Source organism: Leiobunum rupestre, chromosome 3 (genome assembly GCF_980474605.1).
Source record: "Leiobunum rupestre chromosome 3, qqLeiRupe1.1.hap1, whole genome shotgun sequence".
NCBI classification, from domain to species: Eukaryota; Metazoa; Arthropoda; class Arachnida; order Opiliones; family Sclerosomatidae; genus Leiobunum; species Leiobunum rupestre.
The window spans coordinates 22,914,184-22,934,069 of record NC_143386.1 but is presented as its reverse complement, the minus strand read 5'-3'; the positions used below and the strand labels follow the sequence as shown (position 1 = coordinate 22,934,069).

The window sequence follows — 19,886 nt, the reverse complement described above, 5'->3', positions numbered from 1 at the left end:
GCAAACTAATACAAAAACTGTTGAGGCTACGTGATTTCTTATCGTTTGATATATAAATTGCCATCCTAAGATAAAGAGTGGATGCCGCCAACCCTCAGGATACGCGGGTGGGCAAACCAATTCAAAAGCTGTTGAGGCCATGTGATTTCGTATCTTTTGATATATAATTTACCATCCTATGTTAAAGAAAGGCCACCGCCCACCCTCAGGATACCCGGGTGTTCAAACCAATACAAAAGATGTTGAGGCCAAGTGATTTTATATTATCTCGGTGATTAAATTAGTATTTTCTTAGAGCAGATATTTAATATGGATTATTAACAACTGCATAAATCATATTATTGCAAGAATGTATTTATGTACTAAGAATATGGCAAGACGGACGGTCGTCGAAAGTAGACGTTCCCTTAAGTCGATGTTCAGAGCCCCATGTAACCGTAGTCTAAGCAAACATTCCCGAAAGCTCAGACGAACGACGACGACTGACGTACCAAGCGCTCCTTATAATATAGGGTGTGTTTCGAGGCACCCTTTTCCCTATATTCGAACCACCGCAGTAAGGCCGCCTCCCCCTTTTTCCCATGCGAGAATTACCGTGGCACCCTTTACCCCATATATAGTCGAACCACCGCCGTAAGGCCCCCGACCCATTTTCCACGCGATAATTTCCGTGGTACCCTTTACCCCATAGTCGAACCTCCCCCCCAGTAAGGCCTCCTCCCCCTTTTCCCCATGGGATAATTTCCATGGTACTCTTTTCCCCATAGTAGAACCACCCCAGTAAGGCCCTTCCTCCCCTTTTTCCCCATGTGATAATTACCGTGGTACCCCCTCCCCCCTTTTAAAATGTGATAATTTCCGTAGTACCCCCTTTTCCCATGTGATAATTACCGTGCCCCCCCCACCCTTTCCCCATGTGATAATTACCGTGGTCCCCCACCTTTTCCCCATGTGATAATAACCGTGGGACCCCACCCCCTTTTCTCATGTGATAATTACCGTGGTCCCCCCACCCTTTCCCCATGTGATAATAACCGTGGGACCCCACCCCCCTTTTCTCATGTGATAATTACCGTGGTCCCCCCACCTTTTCCCCATGTGATAATAACCGTGGGACCCCACCCCCTTTTCTCATGTGATAATTACCGTGGTCCCCCCACCCTTTCCCCATGTGATAATAACCGTGGGACCCCACCCCCCTTTTCTCATGTGATAATTACCGTGGTCCCCCCACCTTTTCCCCATGTGATAATAACCGTGGGACCCCACCCCCTTTTCTCATGTGATAATTACCGTGGTCCCCCCACCCTTTCCCCATGTGATAATAACCGCGGGACCCCCTCCCCCCTTTTCTCATGTGATAATTACCGTGGTCCCCCCCACCCTTTCCCCATGTGATAATAACCGTGGGACCCCACCCCCCTTTTCTCATGTGATAATTACCGTGGTCCCCCCACCCTTTCCCCATGTGATAATAACCGCGGGACCCCCTCCCCCCTTTTCTCGTGTGATAATTACCGTGGTCCCCCCACCCTTTCCCCATGTGATAATAACCGCGGGACCCCCTCCCCCCTTTTCTCGTGTGATAGTTACCGTGGTACTCCCCTCCCCTTTTCCCATGCGAGAATTTCCGTGGTACCCCTCCTCCCCTTTTCTCATGTGATAGTTACCGTGGTACTCCTCTCCCCTTTTCCCATGCGAGAATTTCCGTGGTACCATTTTCCCCGCAAAAATAACTCAAAAACTCGCAGGCGTCCCAAACCCCTCTACTCCTTTAAACCCCCTGTATCCAATGGCTGATTTACTCTCATGACGAACAAATAAAAATACGCTCGTTTTTGAGTCCCGAATTACATGCGAAATTCGAGCCAGTACGAAATCCGATCCGAAATTCGAAAAACAAACTCATTGACAAAAATATACTCAATGACCTAGTATTAAGGCGAAGCGCTAGGTTTACCTTCGGTGTTTACCTCCGGGTACCTTCGGCGATGCCAAGTTAGAGTCGCGAAAAAAAATTGGATGAAAGTGTCTTAGAGTTTTATTATGTAGATACTCAATGATCTAGTATTAAGGCGAAGCGCAACGACCACGGGTTATACACCGAGAAATTACCTTCGGCGATGTCACGTTAGACCCGATTTCTGAAATATACTCAATGACTTAGTATTAAAGCGAAGAGCTAGGCATAACTTCGGTGTGTACTTCCGTGTACCTGCGGCGATGCCACGTTAGTGTCGCGAATGACAATCAGAAAAAAATGCGACGAAAGGGGCTTAGTTTTATTATTTAGATTTCAAACCTTTTTAAAGTAATACATTAACCAAACATCAATACAAATTAGGAAAAACTAAACAATATCATTAATGGTAAATTTAACATTAATTCTGATAGACCATGTAGTCAACTGTGCTGTAATATTTTTGATTAGCAGACCATACTCATTGCGGCCGGGGTGCTTTGCGGCATTGCTCTTTGCGGCATTGCACTTGGCGGCTTTGCGGCATTGTACTTGGCGGCATTTCACTATGCGGCATTGCACTATGCGGCATTGCACTATGCGGCATTGCACTTGGCGGCTTTGCACTTGGCGGCTTTGCACTTGGCGGCTCTGCACTTGGCGGCTCTGCACTTGGCGGCTCTTCACTTGGCGGCTCTGCACTTGGCGGCTCTGCACTTGGCGGCATTGCTCTTTGCAGCATTGCTCTTTACGGCTTTGCACTTTGCGGCATTACTCTAATAATAAGAATGATCTCATTTCCATTTTTAATAATATTCACAAATCAACTACAATATACTACACAACACACAAATTATACCAAACAAATGACCATTTGTATATATATATATATTAAACGCGCTCTTTATTTTTATATTTTTCACACTATTATGCGGTTTAAAGGTTTGAGAATTTCGGTATGAACCGGTTGAAGACCCGTGACTTCTTCAACATCCCGGCCAAGCAGATTCTTAGCTTTGTGTCCGAAATAGGACTTTTTACTCAAAGTCAAAGGTTAAGCGTTGCAAAATAGACCTAGGGTCAAAGTACACGGTTTTCTACCCCTTTCAATAATAATAAAAATAATGTGTCGGTGGTTCTGTGATAGAACACTCGCCTGTCATGCAAGAAGGCTCGAGTTTGGATCCCGAATTGACCAATAGACATATACCTTGAACATTTGGTATAATCCGAGCTCTTCAGTTTCTTCTTCAATAAAACCTTGTCGAGGTTAAAGGTAATATTTAGGGTAGGGAGCTGTTGGCTCACGTGGCATGAAGGGTTTGCCACCACCCTCCTACGCATTGTAACCCGGCCACCTGAACTAATGGATTAATAAAGTCGCTTGATGATTATTAACCCTGGTATTTGGATGCTAAGACCTTTAACGTAACCCTAAGAAGTTGGAGAGTAGAAACCCGTACATACACCACACAACACGATCAACACAAACAAAACACCGACACGCGTCGCAACACAAACACGAAATTGAATTCAGGCATTTTAAAACCCATAAACCCTTTTCCAAAATTCGAGAAACTGCGAACGCGTTAGTATTGAACAACAAACCAACAAACAGAAACGGTGATTTTTAAAACAACTCCTAGTTAACATAGTTCTACCCGCTTTTTTGGGGGAAGAAAATTACAGGCAATTATTGCTGTTGTATTGTGAATTGCTCTCGAGGAAACTGTACTTCAGAGCAGGATCCTGCTTCTCCATCTCCCAGAAGATATTGTTGTCCTTCATCGGTTTGGGTATTTCGTATACTGTGGTTTTCATTCAGTTTAATCCAGAAGCCGTAGTGCGGTGACCAAGTTCGGTTTCAAAAGAATAACTGTACCGAAGTACGAATAATGTTAAACATAGTTCCCTCGGAGAGGTAAAACCATTTGAATTTATCAAATATCATACGTAAATATCAAATTATGAAAGTTGGCACTTGCGAAATTTTACAGATAGACCTTATTAGTAAATTTTCAGGGCGTGAAGTTAGTATTTATAAATTCAAAGTTCAGAAATATAATATAGACTAACGTACACATACTTTAAAGGGCCTTTAGAGAGGGGGATGTCTATCCGGTGATTGAGAATTTCATTCTCAATCACCGGATAGACACAAAGAGCTTGGCTCCAGCCGTTCACCCGCGCCTATCCCGTTCCTCCCCCACCCGCGCCCCCATCTCAATCACCAGAATTTCTAATCACCAGAATTTCTATTCACCAGATTCTCCCGTTCACGGGTTGCTTTCCCCCAACCCCCATTGACTGGATACTTTATCTCTCGTTCACCAGCTCCTTTCCCCCATTGCTTTCACCCCTTCTAATCACCAGTTGCTTTCCCCCAACCCCCATTCACTGGATACTTTATCTCTCGTTCACCAGCTCCTTTCCCCCATTGCGTTCACCCCTTCTAATCACCAGTTGCTTTCCCCCATCCCCATTCTCCAGAATTTGTTTTCCTCGCGCAGATATCTGGAGATTAGATTTTTACCCGTTTGCTTATCGCTTCAGAACCCCTTAATTTCTAATCTATAGGCAATAATAACAAGTTATTTTCAATTTAATTAATTTCCAATTTTATTTTACTTTTAATTACATGATTGCGTAAAACAGGTTCTAATATTAGACCGACATTATAAATAACGCGTTTAAATCGCATTTTATCAATATAAAAAAAATTAACTCGATCTTCGTAAGGAATATGTACAATTTCATTTAATGGGCTGAAACGAACTACCTTCTGCAAGTGCGGATTGTATAAATAATTTTAATAAAAGTTCTACCTCACCACGTCTGACCGGAATAGATATGAAATCGTCATCCTCCAGTGCCGCTGCCCTTGGTGGTGCCGGGATCTCCCATTCTTGCGAAAGGTACTTTTTTTCCGATGGTGAATTATCCCTCGACGGACAGTGTGGAAAGAATCTAGCATGTTCCCATTCTGGTACGTCTCCTGATTCCCATCCTTCTAATACGCCATGGCACTTGTAACATCGTACTTCATCGCCCCGCTGAATATAGTAGAATCCAGCCTTCGCTAGTTGTTCCTTAGTAACGTGGGGGTTTCTCCAGTGACGAAAAGTTTCAAGTCGATACGCTTCGATGTCCATACTGTAAACTGATAGTTTCTATAAGCTATTGTCAACATTCTTAAGCCTAATTGGTTAAGCCTAAATTTCAATAAATGTTTTTTCTATTTATTTTGGTTAGACTCTAAGACTATTTGACTAGAATCTAAGTCTATTTACTTCAATTTAAACAAGGCCTAATTTCCCTCTACAGTAAAATAATAAAGTCACTTACTTTTACGGAAATCCTTAAGCCTTTGCCAGTAAATAGAGTCGAGAAGGCGGGGAACGGAGCGCGAAAATCTACGTGTCTCTTCTCGATGAGGTCCAGGAACTAAAAGAACGCTGAGTCGTATATCTAGAGATCAAATAACACTCGAAACTTCAAGTAAATCCTGATTTCTCATTGGTTGAAACCAATTGATGTCACGGGAGAATGTAAAATGTAACCAAAAATAGAGGTTACTGCTCATCGGTTAGCGATAAAAAATTCGTCACGTGTTAAATTAGGCAGATTAGAATAGCTGAAAATACATTGCGCTTACTTCCCCCCCCCCCCCTAATTTACTTCTGATACAACTTTGATAAAAATTAATCCTGTTTCGGGGGGAACCCCCAGGAGGAAATCTTAGAGACTATTAACTCGGTAGAATACACTATTTTAGCAATTGCAATTGCATATAATCCTTGTTATTGTAATGTTTGATATATACTGAAATGATTATTGTTGGATAGGAAAATAAAAGAATCGTGATAAAAGTTAATTTTTTTATTCCATATTAATAGGTATGGATAGTAGAATCATACTACTATGTATGGAGCTCCTATCATCCCAGTATAACTGATGTTCTACAAATTGTAGGAACATCCGATTTCCTGCTACATCTTCTCTCTCCTCAATCCTAACAGAACAATACATAAAATTTTAACTTTAGTACAGCATATATAATTCGTGAAATTTAATTTATTACCTTATTCTAAGCTCATATTTTATACTATCGTCATTTCGGCTCGTCCATAAAATTCTATTTATAATCTCTTCAATTCTACATGAAGAAAATTAAAATCTTTAATTTTTTTGTCCCAAAAGTTATTTAAATGTTAAAATAATATTTACCGCATTTTGATTTCTTTTTGCATCGGTCCAGATCAGAATAATTTGTTCTAATTGATTTACTCCCTTTTTATACCATTTTCCATCCCCACCATTTCCTAGCCCCTATATCCTATCTCCTTCTTTTCCGTGATGAAATCTAAGTTAGTGATTGAGTGTGGAATCTATTCAGTGTGGGTAAAGTCTGTAAATTTTTCCATTGGTTAAATAGTGTTCGTAGATAATTAATTTCGTGAGACTGGGAATTTCCACCATCTTCCTCTTAGCGTACGTCACGAGAAGATGGTTTAGGTTCGTGCAAAGTCTAACAAATTTACAGATAAGAGTCCGCATTGTAGTACGTTCTTGCATTGGACTGGTTGACTTAACGAAATTCTGGAAAAAAAGGGTAAGCGATTTTCAATAAAGAGTCTTTTTTTGTTACGTTTTTTTAAAGTATTTATTAAGAGTGAAAAAAGTTACATAGGAAAAATTGTTTACAATTGTTTTTCTCGCGTACATGAGTTTATATTATTAAATAAAATGGCAGAGTCAAATTTCAATCTTTTTTATCATTACAAGACCCAAAGCTAACTAAATCCCTGTTAAATTATCTAAGGCAATGTTTTTTTCACCAATCTTATTTTGCGTGTACTAAAGATATTTTGTTAATGACGGGTAGAAAACATATTTCAATGGTTCAAGACGGTAACAGATTTCAATGACTTTTAGAAAGTACTTTAAATAGAACGTACAGGAATAATGCAATAATATATTTCTACCAATGTTTTGTTTTCATGCTAGATTGCGTAAACCACCCACGTTGTCCTAACTAGTTTACCAATACTTTCTGATTCTATTTTAATTTTTTTGTTTTTGGATGGTTTATTTTATTCGAAAGTAAATGGTTTGGCACTCATAGAAGTGCGCGCATGTTTTCGAGAGAGGTCGGGTCATATCTCTAAAAGATACCAGATAGCGTGGGAATATATTGTTTTATCCTCTGGAACCGGATTTTTTCCAGTCAGTCACCATACCTCTCTCTCTAGCTAATGGATTCGCTAAATTCGATGTGATGATTTTTCTAGCATGATTTGCGAAAGATAAAAATATCTTGCTGTCGTTTTTTTCCCAATTTTTGGAAAACTTTTGGTAGTACGTTTTTGTACTCTGTCCTTTAGTTCTATGCAAAATATACATTACGCAATATTCGCCGCAAACGTTACTAGTTAGTCCTTGCAATCGTCTTTTGCTAAATGTCCACGTCTTACACATTGAATTTAAATATTTTCTGATTGTGGGTAAAAATGGGGGAAGCCCCATTGAATCAAAATAGAATCCCCGTTTTCGGCCATCGACGTAGACGCAAATCCAATGAGAACCTGTTTCGCCCCTTTTATCAAAATTAATGATAAGCGATTGCGGATATTTCACCATGGGTTTTAAATTATCTGAAGAAAACACGCCTAAAAAGTTCGGTGTTTTATACAGTGCCTGAGATAAGTCCACGTTTGTCGTAGTCATTTTAATAGTCTCGAATAATGTTCCTATTTTTATCTATCTGTAAACAAGATTGAAATTCAGCGTACACGATAACGACCGTAGAATCTTTTAAAGGGGTACCAAATCCTAAATCTAAACGTAGTTGCCCTCTCTTTACGGGGTTCCAAAACGTGACGTCACTGGCCGAATTGTCGGGGGTTAAATCAAAAGCATATAGGGCAAAGCCTAGAGGAAAGTGAGCCAGCGCAATGTGATTTCCCTCGTCTTGGTAGAGTATCCCAGATCCCGAGAATAGCGAATGATAGGCCAGCGTAAATTGTTTACTATTAAAATTAGGGGTCAACGCTTTCGAAGGGATTTGTTCGTTATCAACGTATAGAGCCAGATAATTTAGGTCGAAATTTTCAAAATTATAAGGATTAGACTTAACGGAGCCCTTATACGCTTTGTTGGTGGCTAAACCAATAATGACTCTGTTGGGCATCGGACCTAAGAATATATTGTCAAAACTATCGTTCTGAATAGAACTAGCTAATGTTTTAACTTTAATTTCAGTACGAGTAAAGGGATATTTGGCATTGCTACGTAATAATCCTTGCTGATGGGCTAATAAAATTTTAGGCATAATTTTAACTTTACGTACAATTAGAGCAGCGTCTATAAATTCGACTTTATACGCGTCGACAGTGTCGCTAAAAAGGGTAAAATTATCGCTATTTCTAGTGAGTGAAACCTTAAGTTGTACGCCATTAATTAAATATTTGTTGAAATTAAAAATGTCACAAAAAATGTTCCCGTAAAGTTCAATTTCTTTTGATTCAGCAGCTAGAACCTGACGTTTTATGAATCCGGCGTTTGTTATCAGATCCATACTTCCAGCCGTGTCATCGTACCATCCAGATGTCGCAAGGTGAGTGTTTTTTGCATCGTACCCAAAGTTGAGCAAGGTTTCGATATAGGCCCTATAGGGGTAATTTGAGGCCGATGGTGAAACCGTCGTATCATTGAGTTTCACTTCGCATTGTTTGAATAGCGAATGCAGAGAATTGTTCACGAGCGAAACGTTAGACCCAGCATCCAAGTTGTCACCGTTGGTTTTGACGATTTTTACTTTACAATATATCATTGTCATTGCCAAATCTGTGTAAGAGTCTCCCGTACCCGGTACCACGAATTCGATGATAGAACTGCTGTCGATAGATGAAATTGGCTTACACCATACCGTTTGACCTTTTTCAACGCTGAGTTGAGTTGGTAGTTCGTTGAAAATATTTAATTCGCTTTTAAGTACTTCCATTTTTTTAGAGAGCAAAAATATCGCGAACCGTACGCGTGAACTTGCGGCGTTTAACTGAACTCTTTTTCTTTTTCTTCAATGGTTTCTTAGTAGTTTTTCTTCTCTTGCGACGACCCGAACCTTCTTGCGCTGCCATTTCGTCCACAGTTTCTGTCATTCGTTTATTGGCTGACGTTTTTAAGTCCTGACCTTGCAAGACGTCTCCGAGTACTTTCTTTCCTGTAGAAAGAGCCCTTTTTCCCACGTATTTGGCAGACTGTTTTAGGAATGGGAATACAAACCTAGCTAGCCCTGAAAAAAAGCTACCAATTCCGTGTCCTTTTTGTCCCGCAAACCCAGAGAAATAAGGTAAATCTACTCCTCCCCCCGCCTGATTTAAATAATATTGCATGTAGGGACAATTTCTATCAACGTACTGATAAGCCATTCTTTTTTTTTTTACTGAGCTCGTCGTAAATGTACTTTACACGTGACTGAACCAAACTGAAATGGCACGAATTCACCTAAACTAGTTCTTATATTAATGTCGATACAGTCAAAATAATTTCTACTCAGTTTAAGGTAATGCGGAGAATCGAAAGTTTTTGAAACGGTTGATCCATTGGGGGCGTTTTGGTCTACAACAATTGTTCGCAAAAGGGGGGCTAATGTATCCCCAACCATTTCATTTCCTACCAAATCGGAATACACGAACATAAGATCGGGGATGAATAAGTTTAATTGCATAGGGGAATCTGATCTGAATGCTACCTTAGGTGAAATATCAGTAACATTATCTCTAAATCCTAAAATTTTCCTCAACTTTGGCGTTAACTCGAGTTGATAATAATGTTTACTATAGGAAGTGTATTGTACGTGTCCACTTTCTAAACTATATTCAAATTTTCCTAATGAATCATTATCGAACTCTGAATTAGCGCTTTCCTTTAAATCAAGGTTCAAACTTTTAATACTTTCATTAAGTACTGTCAAAAGTTCATGAGGATTTTTGTAGTAGCCCTGAGGTATCTCGCGGAAGTCGTAGGTATATTTGTAATCTACTATGTGGGCTGGAGGTTTCGATAGTAATTCCTTAATTTCTATTCCACATCCCATTGGCTCGCTTACGTTATAAAAAGATAAAGGATAAATAATTTCTACCAGAGCAATTTCCCAATCTCCGCGTAAACTAATGGGTTTGGCCAACGTTGTAGAATACGAGGCTAGAGTATTTTCTGAATTATTCTTATTCTTATCTCTAGTATTACTAGGAAGAGTTATGTAAATCCCAGACGTCATCTTGATTAACCCAACTATTAAACGATGGAGGATATCCTAGCCAACTAACGTACAATTGTTTTACTCCGTTTTTAGTTCTCTGACGTAAAATCTTGTTTAACTTGAACGAACGAGGCGCACTGACCTTTTGAAGCTCTCGAAAATAGAACGTTCCTTTTATATCGGTTTCTGCCAAGTCTTTTATTTTATAAACGGGGGGATGTCTTTTAACTATAGCTACGACTTTAAATATTTCTTCGGTATAATTAGCTTCGAAACCCTTTTGAAATATCATTTTAGTTGTATTTATTCTAACCAAATCCCCTACTTGGAATTGCGGTTTCATTTTCAGTTTCTCGGCATAATATTTAGAGTAGATATTATTGTACACACGTAATACGTTATTTTCCGAAACGTCATTAGGGGCCATTTTAATTGAGCTATGATAAGAGGAATTGTACGCTTCGACCAAGTCCTGTAAGACTTCCAAATATCTATTTGTGGAGTGATGGGTAAAATATCTATACATTTTTGTTTTTAACGTTCTATTAAACCTTTCTACGATAGAGGCTTTTATTTCGTCATTTTCGGTACTAAAAAATTTAACTTTATTCTTTTTGAAATATCCTTGTACTTCTTTATTCCTAAATTCCGTGCCCTTGTCCGATTGAAATTTATATGGAATTCCGTCTTTAAAAACAATTTTTATATTTTTCAAAACCTCTTTCCCCGATTTAGTTTTAAGAGGTAACCCCCACGCTTTTCTACTAAAACAGTCTATAATTGTTAAAATGTATTTGTATCCGTCATTATCTGCCTCTAACGAGCGCATATCGTTAATATCAGCCTGGTATTGTTCCCTTATATTACTAATTACTATTTTATTTCGTTGAAACTTTTTATATTTCGGCCTATGCATCGTAAAAGCGTCGATTCCTCTTAACCATTTTTCTACAGTTTCCCTACTTAAGCCGTGAGACTTTACGGACTGGAATAACCTTTCAGCGCCTCCGAAAGAAGCCGGATGCTTCGGGTTAAAATATATTTTTTCTAAAATAGCTTCGCCCATACTTTAGACTTTTGCGCGCGACTCCTTGTTTGTTTATAAGAGTGAAGAGAAGAGTCAGACGTGGAGGAGTGATCTCGGTCGAGGCTACGAGGGGGACGGGGCTTATCTCTCCTGCGCGCACGCCCACTTTGAGGAACCGGATACTCGCGCTTAACGGGAGAACGTCGTTGTCGGGTTCTCGGAGCTAGCGGGGAGGGAAAGCCTTGGATTGCCGGTGAAGAGTTAAATTGGGTTAAATTGGAAATAAACGCGAAATATCCGATAGGTTTTGGGTGGGTTTTAGGATTTAAATACGCTTTGGTAATTTCGCTAATATTGGAACCTTTAATAGGTCGACCGTTTATTACGAGCTCCCCGTTTTCATCCCACCGTATTCTTTCGGGTACAGTTTCCAACTGATCCACCATGCTTTGCGCTTTTTGGTAATATATCAAAGGCAAATCGTCTATCCAGTCCCTACTTAGCGAGTCGAATGCGGGGGCAATTTCGATTTCTTTAGGAGCCGATGCTTGCTTACGTAGATTTCCGTGTGTCATTAAAGCTTGTTCGTATAAAATCCATTTCGAGGCGTCGTCTAAATCTTTCATATTTAATATTTGGTCCATCTTAACGTCTAATTCAGAGACTGTCAGAGCGAGGGGGTGCGGGAACGGGTCTGGCTTTAAAACGCCGCTAGGGACGAGAATCATTTTTCTGGCGTGTTTCATTGTTTACTACCAAATATAGAACCAAGAAGGGTTGAAACGACGGGTAGAAGAAACGAGAAAAATCCGCCCCCAGACTGAACTAACAATTTCTTTTTACTTTTCCAAGCTACCCGCTTACTAGCTAGTTTTCGAAGGGTATTTTTATGACGAGATAACCTGGTTTTTTGGGTATTTGATAGTTTTACGTTACCAATTAAAGTGTTATGAATACATTCACTGATAGCGTCTATGAGGGATTTGTCGGCTTTAGCTAAAATGGCTTTTCTTTGAACGGGTTTGCAACGACCGAGATATCGGAGAGCGTCTCTCTCGATACGTACTCTACGAGACATGATTCATAACTGATTGAAGTTACGAAATGTAAGTTCTATTTATTTATTTAGGGAGATAACCGTAGCACGTTTCTCCCGGTAAAATATTAGTCAAGACTCTTTGATCTTCGGGACAAGTTTGAGTTAAATTGAATACTAGGTAACCGTGAGGTCTCGAAGTCGCGTCTTCGTAAGCGTCAACTACAAAACGCCACTTATCAGGGAACATTTGTCTAGCGAGATAAGCCACTTGCTGACGGTCTCGGGGACTTTTCAATAAAATTATGTAATGCGAATTCAGGGATATGGATCTGCTATCTTTTGATTGATGGAATAAGTTCTGTGTAATAAAAATAACGCTTAGAGAACGGTGATGGGTGCCTTTCACGAATAAATCACCAATTTGACCTTTACTCTCGCTCATCTGGTCGTCGATAACTAATAATATAGGATCTTTTCCGTCATAATCAGATAAAACAGGCAATCCTTCTTTAAAAACTACCCTGTGCTTCATTTTATCGTATAGAGCTTGCCATTCTCCGTAATACCAATGTATTTCTTTGAAACCCGGAACAAACATTTCCTCTTCGTGATTAATTATAGATTCAATTAAATAGCTTTTGCCACTCTGACTCGGGCCTGCCGTTACGCAATTAAACGGATGAATAAATTGCATGGTTATCTCCCTTCGAGTACTAGCGTACAAATGAAAATGTAAATTAAAATTCGGTTAAATTTATGGGGCTCTTCAGCGGAGGAAAAATATAATCGAATAACCTATTGCGTCCCTTACCCCGTATAGGTTTGATATTCACATTAGAGTCGCAAGACTATATTTACTTTAGAGTCGTAAGACTGAAACCTATATTCACTTTAGAGTGGTGAGACTAATTTTAAACGAGAATTAGCGATTGGAGGGTTCTACGTCCCCGTCCTCAGTACCAATTAGATTCGCTTTATAGCCGTAGGGTACCGTAGTGAAGTCGTCCAGTAACCGTACCTTGTCTACGACGGGTCTATAGATTTTAGTACGGTCGACGGAAACGACCGTATGATCGGGTAGACGCAAAATCTGCCTCGGCTGGGGTACGGTTACTGGCTCGTTCGTTTCTCCGTCAACACCTATTAATCTTTTAAGCGTGTCCATATTAACCAAATCTTTAATGCCTTGATTTATACGGAACCCTTTGACTTTCATTTCGTAGGATACTTTACCGGTCGTAGGGTTCAGTACTTTAAAGGCGTAATTTTTTGCGCCACCTGTTGCCAATTCTTGGATGTACGAGCCTTTTCCGTACTTTGCCAACTCATCGGTCATGTCTCCGAGATAGTTGCCCGTATAAATCTCTATTCCATCTCGTTCTTTTAGATAAATGCAACTATCCGTATCATAATAATACGTAAGCTGGCCTAATCTCCTTAAATAAGAGTATAACTTGATCCTAGCCATTGCGGTCGTATAGGCAGCAATTACTACGTTCGTGTTTGGGTAAACAAGATCAATATCTTTCAAAAACGCCCACTTGATCACGCAATGCGTTTGACTTAAGGGAATAACCGATTTAACTTCTATGTCTGGGTCTAAGAATAAATCGAAAAACTTTTTGGGATCGCTAATAATAGCCGATTGGTCTTTGCGAGGGTTTAAACCAAAACGACCCCAAAAAGAGTTAAGACAAAGCTTCGCGATGGTACGAAGTCCAGGGTTCTTTTTAATATTGGTAGGATCAAGTTTTACTCCTTCCTTTTCGTAATATTCGTCAACGTATTTCTTAATCTCTTCATCGGTCTCTATTCCCGTGGGTAAGCCGCTGGATTCCTGTTTGAGTTTAAGAAACGCGTTGACGTACTCGGAGAAAAGACCGCCCTCTTTCGATATCGGGTCGTATTTTACTACCTCGTATTCCCAAATTTCGTGAATAGAAATGACCTTGTAACCCATTTCGATTGCCAACTGTACCTCATCTGCAACCCAAGTACCAGTTATTTGTCGTTCTGAGTCTTCGTGGGGACAATCCTGCTGGTTTCGAGACTCACTACATTTTTGGCAGTTGGCAAACACTAGTTTCGATCCTATTCTTTGGGGTAAAACGGGATGGTAGAGAGATTGAGGCGGTAACATTGTGGCTTTTATTAATCCGTTTACGGTAGAAATGTCCGGGAAAGGAGCTTTTACATGTATTTTAGGGTGTCCCACTGGTAACTTGCAATACTTGTTACACCACGGATAGAGTGAACAAATATCAATGTATTTAATTTCCTCCCCCTCTTTACACTTGTGATGTAATTTCAAGGCTGACGTACGTCCTCCGAAAAAGGCTTCGCGGGGGCGGATTGGTTCTTTAATTTTAAATTTTAAATTTTCGGTAGAAAGATATGCGTCGATGACGGAGTTAGTACTCCGCTCAGCTTTGAAGGTACATTCCCATTTTTCATGGACAGTGTATCCCAATTGTTTCAAGCGGTTAGTGGTAGCAATGGTTGACGCGTATCGCGAATTATGGGTCTGAGTGTGGTCGCCGTATAACGCTAAGTTTCTATTGATAGGAAAACACGTTTTACACCCGTGATAATAACAACCGTGATATTGAAAGACTTCGTTATCGAGAAGTCCGTCCACGTTAATGTTAAGAATTCTAGGTTCAAATCCATTAAAAGCAGACTGAATTTCCTTCCCTCGTAAGTGAGACATCCATTCAAGCCATTCGATCGCTCCAAAACTCTGGTTGCAGTTCATACGATAGCCGAAAGGGGGCACTACACCAATCGTATCGGGCTGTAAAAAGTGTTTCCTAAAGATAAAACTGCATACTCCCGCAATCGTTATCGCAGTTAAGAACGGGTCTATTTTGAATTTATCCATGAAAATAGAACGATATGATAAACAGCCTTGCAAAAGAATGTTTACGTCCTGGCGACAGTACCGGATTAAATCTCTTTTATAATCAAAATAATTAAAGTTGGGGTCCGAATTTCCGCAAGCTTCGGACCGGGAATCGTTATACCACTGGATAAATTCATCGTAGGCCTTACCGCTTAAACGATTAGGGTCGTACGCCTCCATCGGAGGCATGTCATTATGTAGTACGTAATTGGTTTCGTTCGAACGGGCTGGATCAAATTCATGGTCTACGGTATTAAACAGTAAATGCGGGAAATGTCCCTTATTTAAATTATTATCTAAACCAAATGTGGAAACGAATTGAGAAAGGGCAAAGGGCATAAAATTTAAGGAATCTAAGAATTTTAATTTTTTATACTGTACATTCATGAATTTGGTCCCGTCTGTCAAGACTTTAGGGGTCCACTTTAAATCGACCATTTTACGTACTATAAATTGCGCGTCGTAACCTTTAGCGTTATGGGCAATACATATTATCTTATCAGCCACTCTGTTAAGCGTACGAAGATACTCTAGAAAGTCGCCGACGGGGTCTTTTGAGAGAAATATTTTCTCCCGAGGACCACTACCGCATTTAGCGCATGCGTACTGACTATCTTTTTCTTCGAAACAGAATTTACACGCTTTTTGCGAGACGCATAAAATTGGTTCGTGAATCAAAGCATTGGCGTCAGTACGATTTGTTTGTTTACATTCCAAGTCATAAAAAACAAAGACTTCCGTTTTTGGAGTACTTCTCTTGGTCAGTGGTGATTGTTCATTATCGGAGTCGTGGACCCGTTTATTATTGCTATTTATTCGAGAACGAGTAGTTTTATCGGCAGAATCTTTACGGACGGTCTTTAAAGGTTGCATGTAACATAGATGATCTGCGGGGTTAAACTCACTACACGAAAGACAATAGGTCTCTCCACAAACGTGTACTGCCTTACGCTTAAACATACTGATAAATTTTCCGCAAAGATTACAAACGTAAATTTTATTACATAAGGGCTCGGGTCCTGATAAATGGTAATCGTAACAATTTTGATTAGGGAAAACTCTTAAACATGTTTGGCAAGTTATTTTATCTACGTCCTTCCTGCAATCTTGTTTTCTACAACAAGCGTGACAGAAAAGAATGCATTTATGCTCACTGAGATTATTAAAACCTACTAAACATTTTCGCAAAAGTAATTAAACGCGAAAAGGGGTTTGGGGTTAGTAATTACGTTGAAATGTGTGTCAATATTTAGAAGATAAAGACGTTTGCGGAGAGGCCCTTCTAGTTCCCTCTCTTCTTTGACGTCGCCGAAAATAACTAAGGGTACGGGATCGCGTAATCGAAAAACGATAATACTGTATTCGGGCAAGATTTCTTGGAACCGAGTTAAAGCGTCCGGACCCGCGCATTCTTCGTCTGTTAATGCAGAATAAGCCAAAAGGGTCCTAGCTTCGCGGGTCTGTAATAGCATTTCAATATTTTTTCCTCTACACTGTCTTATAGTAGTATATTTTCTTTTAAGTTCTCCATCATTTTTATTTTCCATGTATTCTCTATGAGCTATGGCTACTACAAGAGCGCGTGCTAAACAAATTTTATCCTGGTTATTTATCGTTATCGTGCAATGTTTATAAAAAGAAAACTCTTTTTCAAGGGAAATCCCTAACCCAACTGATCTAATTCCTCCTTGCGGTAATCTGACTCGATTAAACGTAACCGTAACTATTCCTTCAAAAAAACTACCATCGTTCTCGGATCTATAGCTTTTTTCATCGATATACGTCATCAACCATTGCAAGTCTAATTGGTCCCGACGCCGGAAACTGACGTTAATTTGAAAACCGGGGTTAGTGACGTTCACGAATGAAACCGAAACCATATCTGAAGGCAAACAGTCCTCTAATAGGGTTTCCATCAATATATAAATACCATTTTCTATATTATTTTCTAACCGGACATTTAAAGTCCGTCCCATTAGTCCAAAATTTGGGAAATTTTGGATATTATTATTCAATATTTTAACAGAACCTGGTAAATTAGGAAAGGACGGAGGCGTTATTGGAACGTCAACCAACCCACCTCCAACTTGAGGAGGAGGAGGAGGAGACGAAGTGGGGGCAGCCAAATTTGCGTTCTCGGGGTTCGCGTTTTTCTCAGCAGTCTGAGACGATGGAGGTGAATACTGCGGAGCTCGTGAGGGGCCTGCGACCGCTATAGGGTCATTATTACGCTGAGGGGAAATATTATGAGGTGGCCTACTACTACTACTACTACTAGCCGTACGAGCAGCTAACAACGCTTTAGCTTCCTCGAACATTTCGGCTGCCCTTGCGGCTGCGGCTGCAAGTTCCTCCGCGTCCCGTCGGGCAACTTGTACGTTCTCAGCTAAGCGCTGAATGCTGTCCGTACTGAGGGACGACATGATAAAATTATCTTCCAAAGATAAAGAGTGGCATGTGTCATCTGATTCTAGAAAGGGTGAGGGAGCATCCATAGGCGTATACGAGGGCGAAAAACGTACTTCGTCATGTGGAATAGAACTAGGTCTTAAAAGGGGTGAAGGTAAATTATCGATAGGGGGCGAACAGATTTGATGGGTTAGTTGATATTCTCTAAGATAATCTCGTACCATTGTCATTTCTTTTAAACGTTCCAATTGCGAATCAGTTACTGTAGTTAAGGAAAGGGTAGGGTCTTGGGTATCAGTTAAATCTATTATTTCCATTTCTGGAGAATCGGGTAAAGTTACTATGGGTACTTCCGGGAGCTCGTTATCAGTTATATCAATCAATTCAGGGGAGTCGATTATAATCATTTCCGGGGTATCAACTAAATTAATTTCTGGGTATTGTACACCTTTCATTTTAATGCCGATTTACTTAAACCTTATTCAAAAAATTACGATAAAAAAAATCAAAATAAACTTACGTAGAGAGAGAGAGAGCGCGCTTCAAAAATCCTGGTACTAGACGCACAAAGAACAACAATAGAGTGACGTTCCCCCGGTTCAGGCGCCCCCCTTATATAGGGCCTAGGGGAAGATAGTAAGCTTATCTCTTATTCCCAAAGAACTTGTTCAGTTCTCGAGAATATATTAGGGTTATGCTAAAATTTATACTTATTTTCGCAAAATATTCCATTTAACTTCATTTCCGATATGGACACTGAAGTACAAACATCTGCCATAATCACCGTCCTGAAACAACCTTCTAAAATTATAGCCGTAGTGATTATTTTAATTACAATTTTCTTATTTGAGTTCATTTTGTGGTATTTTGAAAACGTTTCTACCGTAAAATTGTAACTTTTTTCACTGTAGCTCACAAAATGGTATTAAAAGTATACTAATTTTATGTTAATTTCTATTAATTGTATTGTTTTCTAGGATATGATTGCATCACAAGCTCTCGAAAGGAAACTACAATGGGTTTTTTTTCTTCTTCCAAGTGGATTAATATGTGACGTCAATGGGGATAATTAGAGGCAGTTTCGAGCACGGGACGGTTTAATTTCGAGTGTCTAGAACTGTTATCTCAGAGAGAGAGAGCCGATAGAATTTGAGGGTTATTTGAAGTTTAGATCACGTGATGAATTAATCTCAACAAGATAGGAACTGATTAATCTCCCATGCGTCATTTCTCTCTGAGACGCTGAACTGAAAAGAAGTGCATCCGCTTTGCTCTCGTCATCTACCGTAAACATGGAAAAACGATCTATTGGTAAGCATTATTTTATTAATACTATTACTATTTCAATGGACAAAGGCTTAACATTTTCATTTTCTATAGCCGAGACGCATACCGTATCCAAACGCAGGGGCCAAGAAAGACGTATCAACATAAAAATCACGTTAGGAGGATCAGTCTACATTTCTTTTGGTTTCGACGGATCAAAATTACAAGTTCTCTTCTTCAAAAAATCGAACGAAAATATTCTGTTCCTGACCTCCGAAGCTTTCACCAATCTACTCTCTCTTTGGGGAGAGCTTTTCGCCGCTACGCAAACCGGAGCATCGTCTCTAACCCACAACATCATCGACTATCACGACAACAACGTATCCGTCGTCGCCACTACCAACAACATCAAATTGAACTCTGCCTACGGTCATGTTCTGGATCTGGGAGCTCGCGAAATCGGTGAGTTCCAAAAAAAAATTGATTTTATTCGGTTTCAAATAAATCTTTTAAACGAACATAAAAATGTTATCGAATGCATGTACTTAGCTATTGTTAAAAACCTTAAAAAAATTCACGAATTATTATATGGAAAACCTTTCGAGGGTTTATTTTTGTACCCAGATCAATTTAATTCGTACCATCAAGTAAAATCTTATTTTGGCTGTTTTAAATCACCCTCGGAAGTACTACAAGATTTTACTAATTTACTCGTAGATAATCAATTAACCTGTAAACTTAGCTACTTTAATTTGTTTTCATTGTGTAATGCACAAGATAACCATCTAATGGAATATCTGATAGTACCTACTAACATGTAAACAAAGTTCTAAAATAAAATAAAAAATTAATTAAATTGAAAATAACTTGTTATTATTGCCTAGAGATTAGAAATTAAGGAGTTCTGAAGCGATAAGCAAACGGGTAAAAATCTAATCTCCAGATATCTGCGCGAGGAAAACTAATTTTGGAGAATGGGGATGGGGGAAAGCAACTGGTGATTAGAAGGGGTGAACGCAA

At 39.6% G+C, this 19,886-nt stretch overlaps 1 protein-coding gene across 1 annotated transcript; it reads left to right on the top strand.

Annotated features, from left to right (window-relative positions):
- The first annotated feature begins 8,411 nt into the window (after positions 1-8,411).
- Positions 8,412-19,687, top strand: LOC149949833 (uncharacterized). Its single transcript, XM_090169515.1, has 3 exons — positions 8,412-8,576; positions 18,578-18,911; positions 18,981-19,687. The coding sequence occupies exons 2-3, from the start codon at positions 18,893-18,895 to the stop codon at positions 19,685-19,687; spliced, it is 726 nt and encodes a 241-aa protein (XP_090025641.1). The 5' UTR covers positions 8,412-8,576; positions 18,578-18,892.
- Positions 19,688-19,886: the final 199 nt, after the last annotated feature.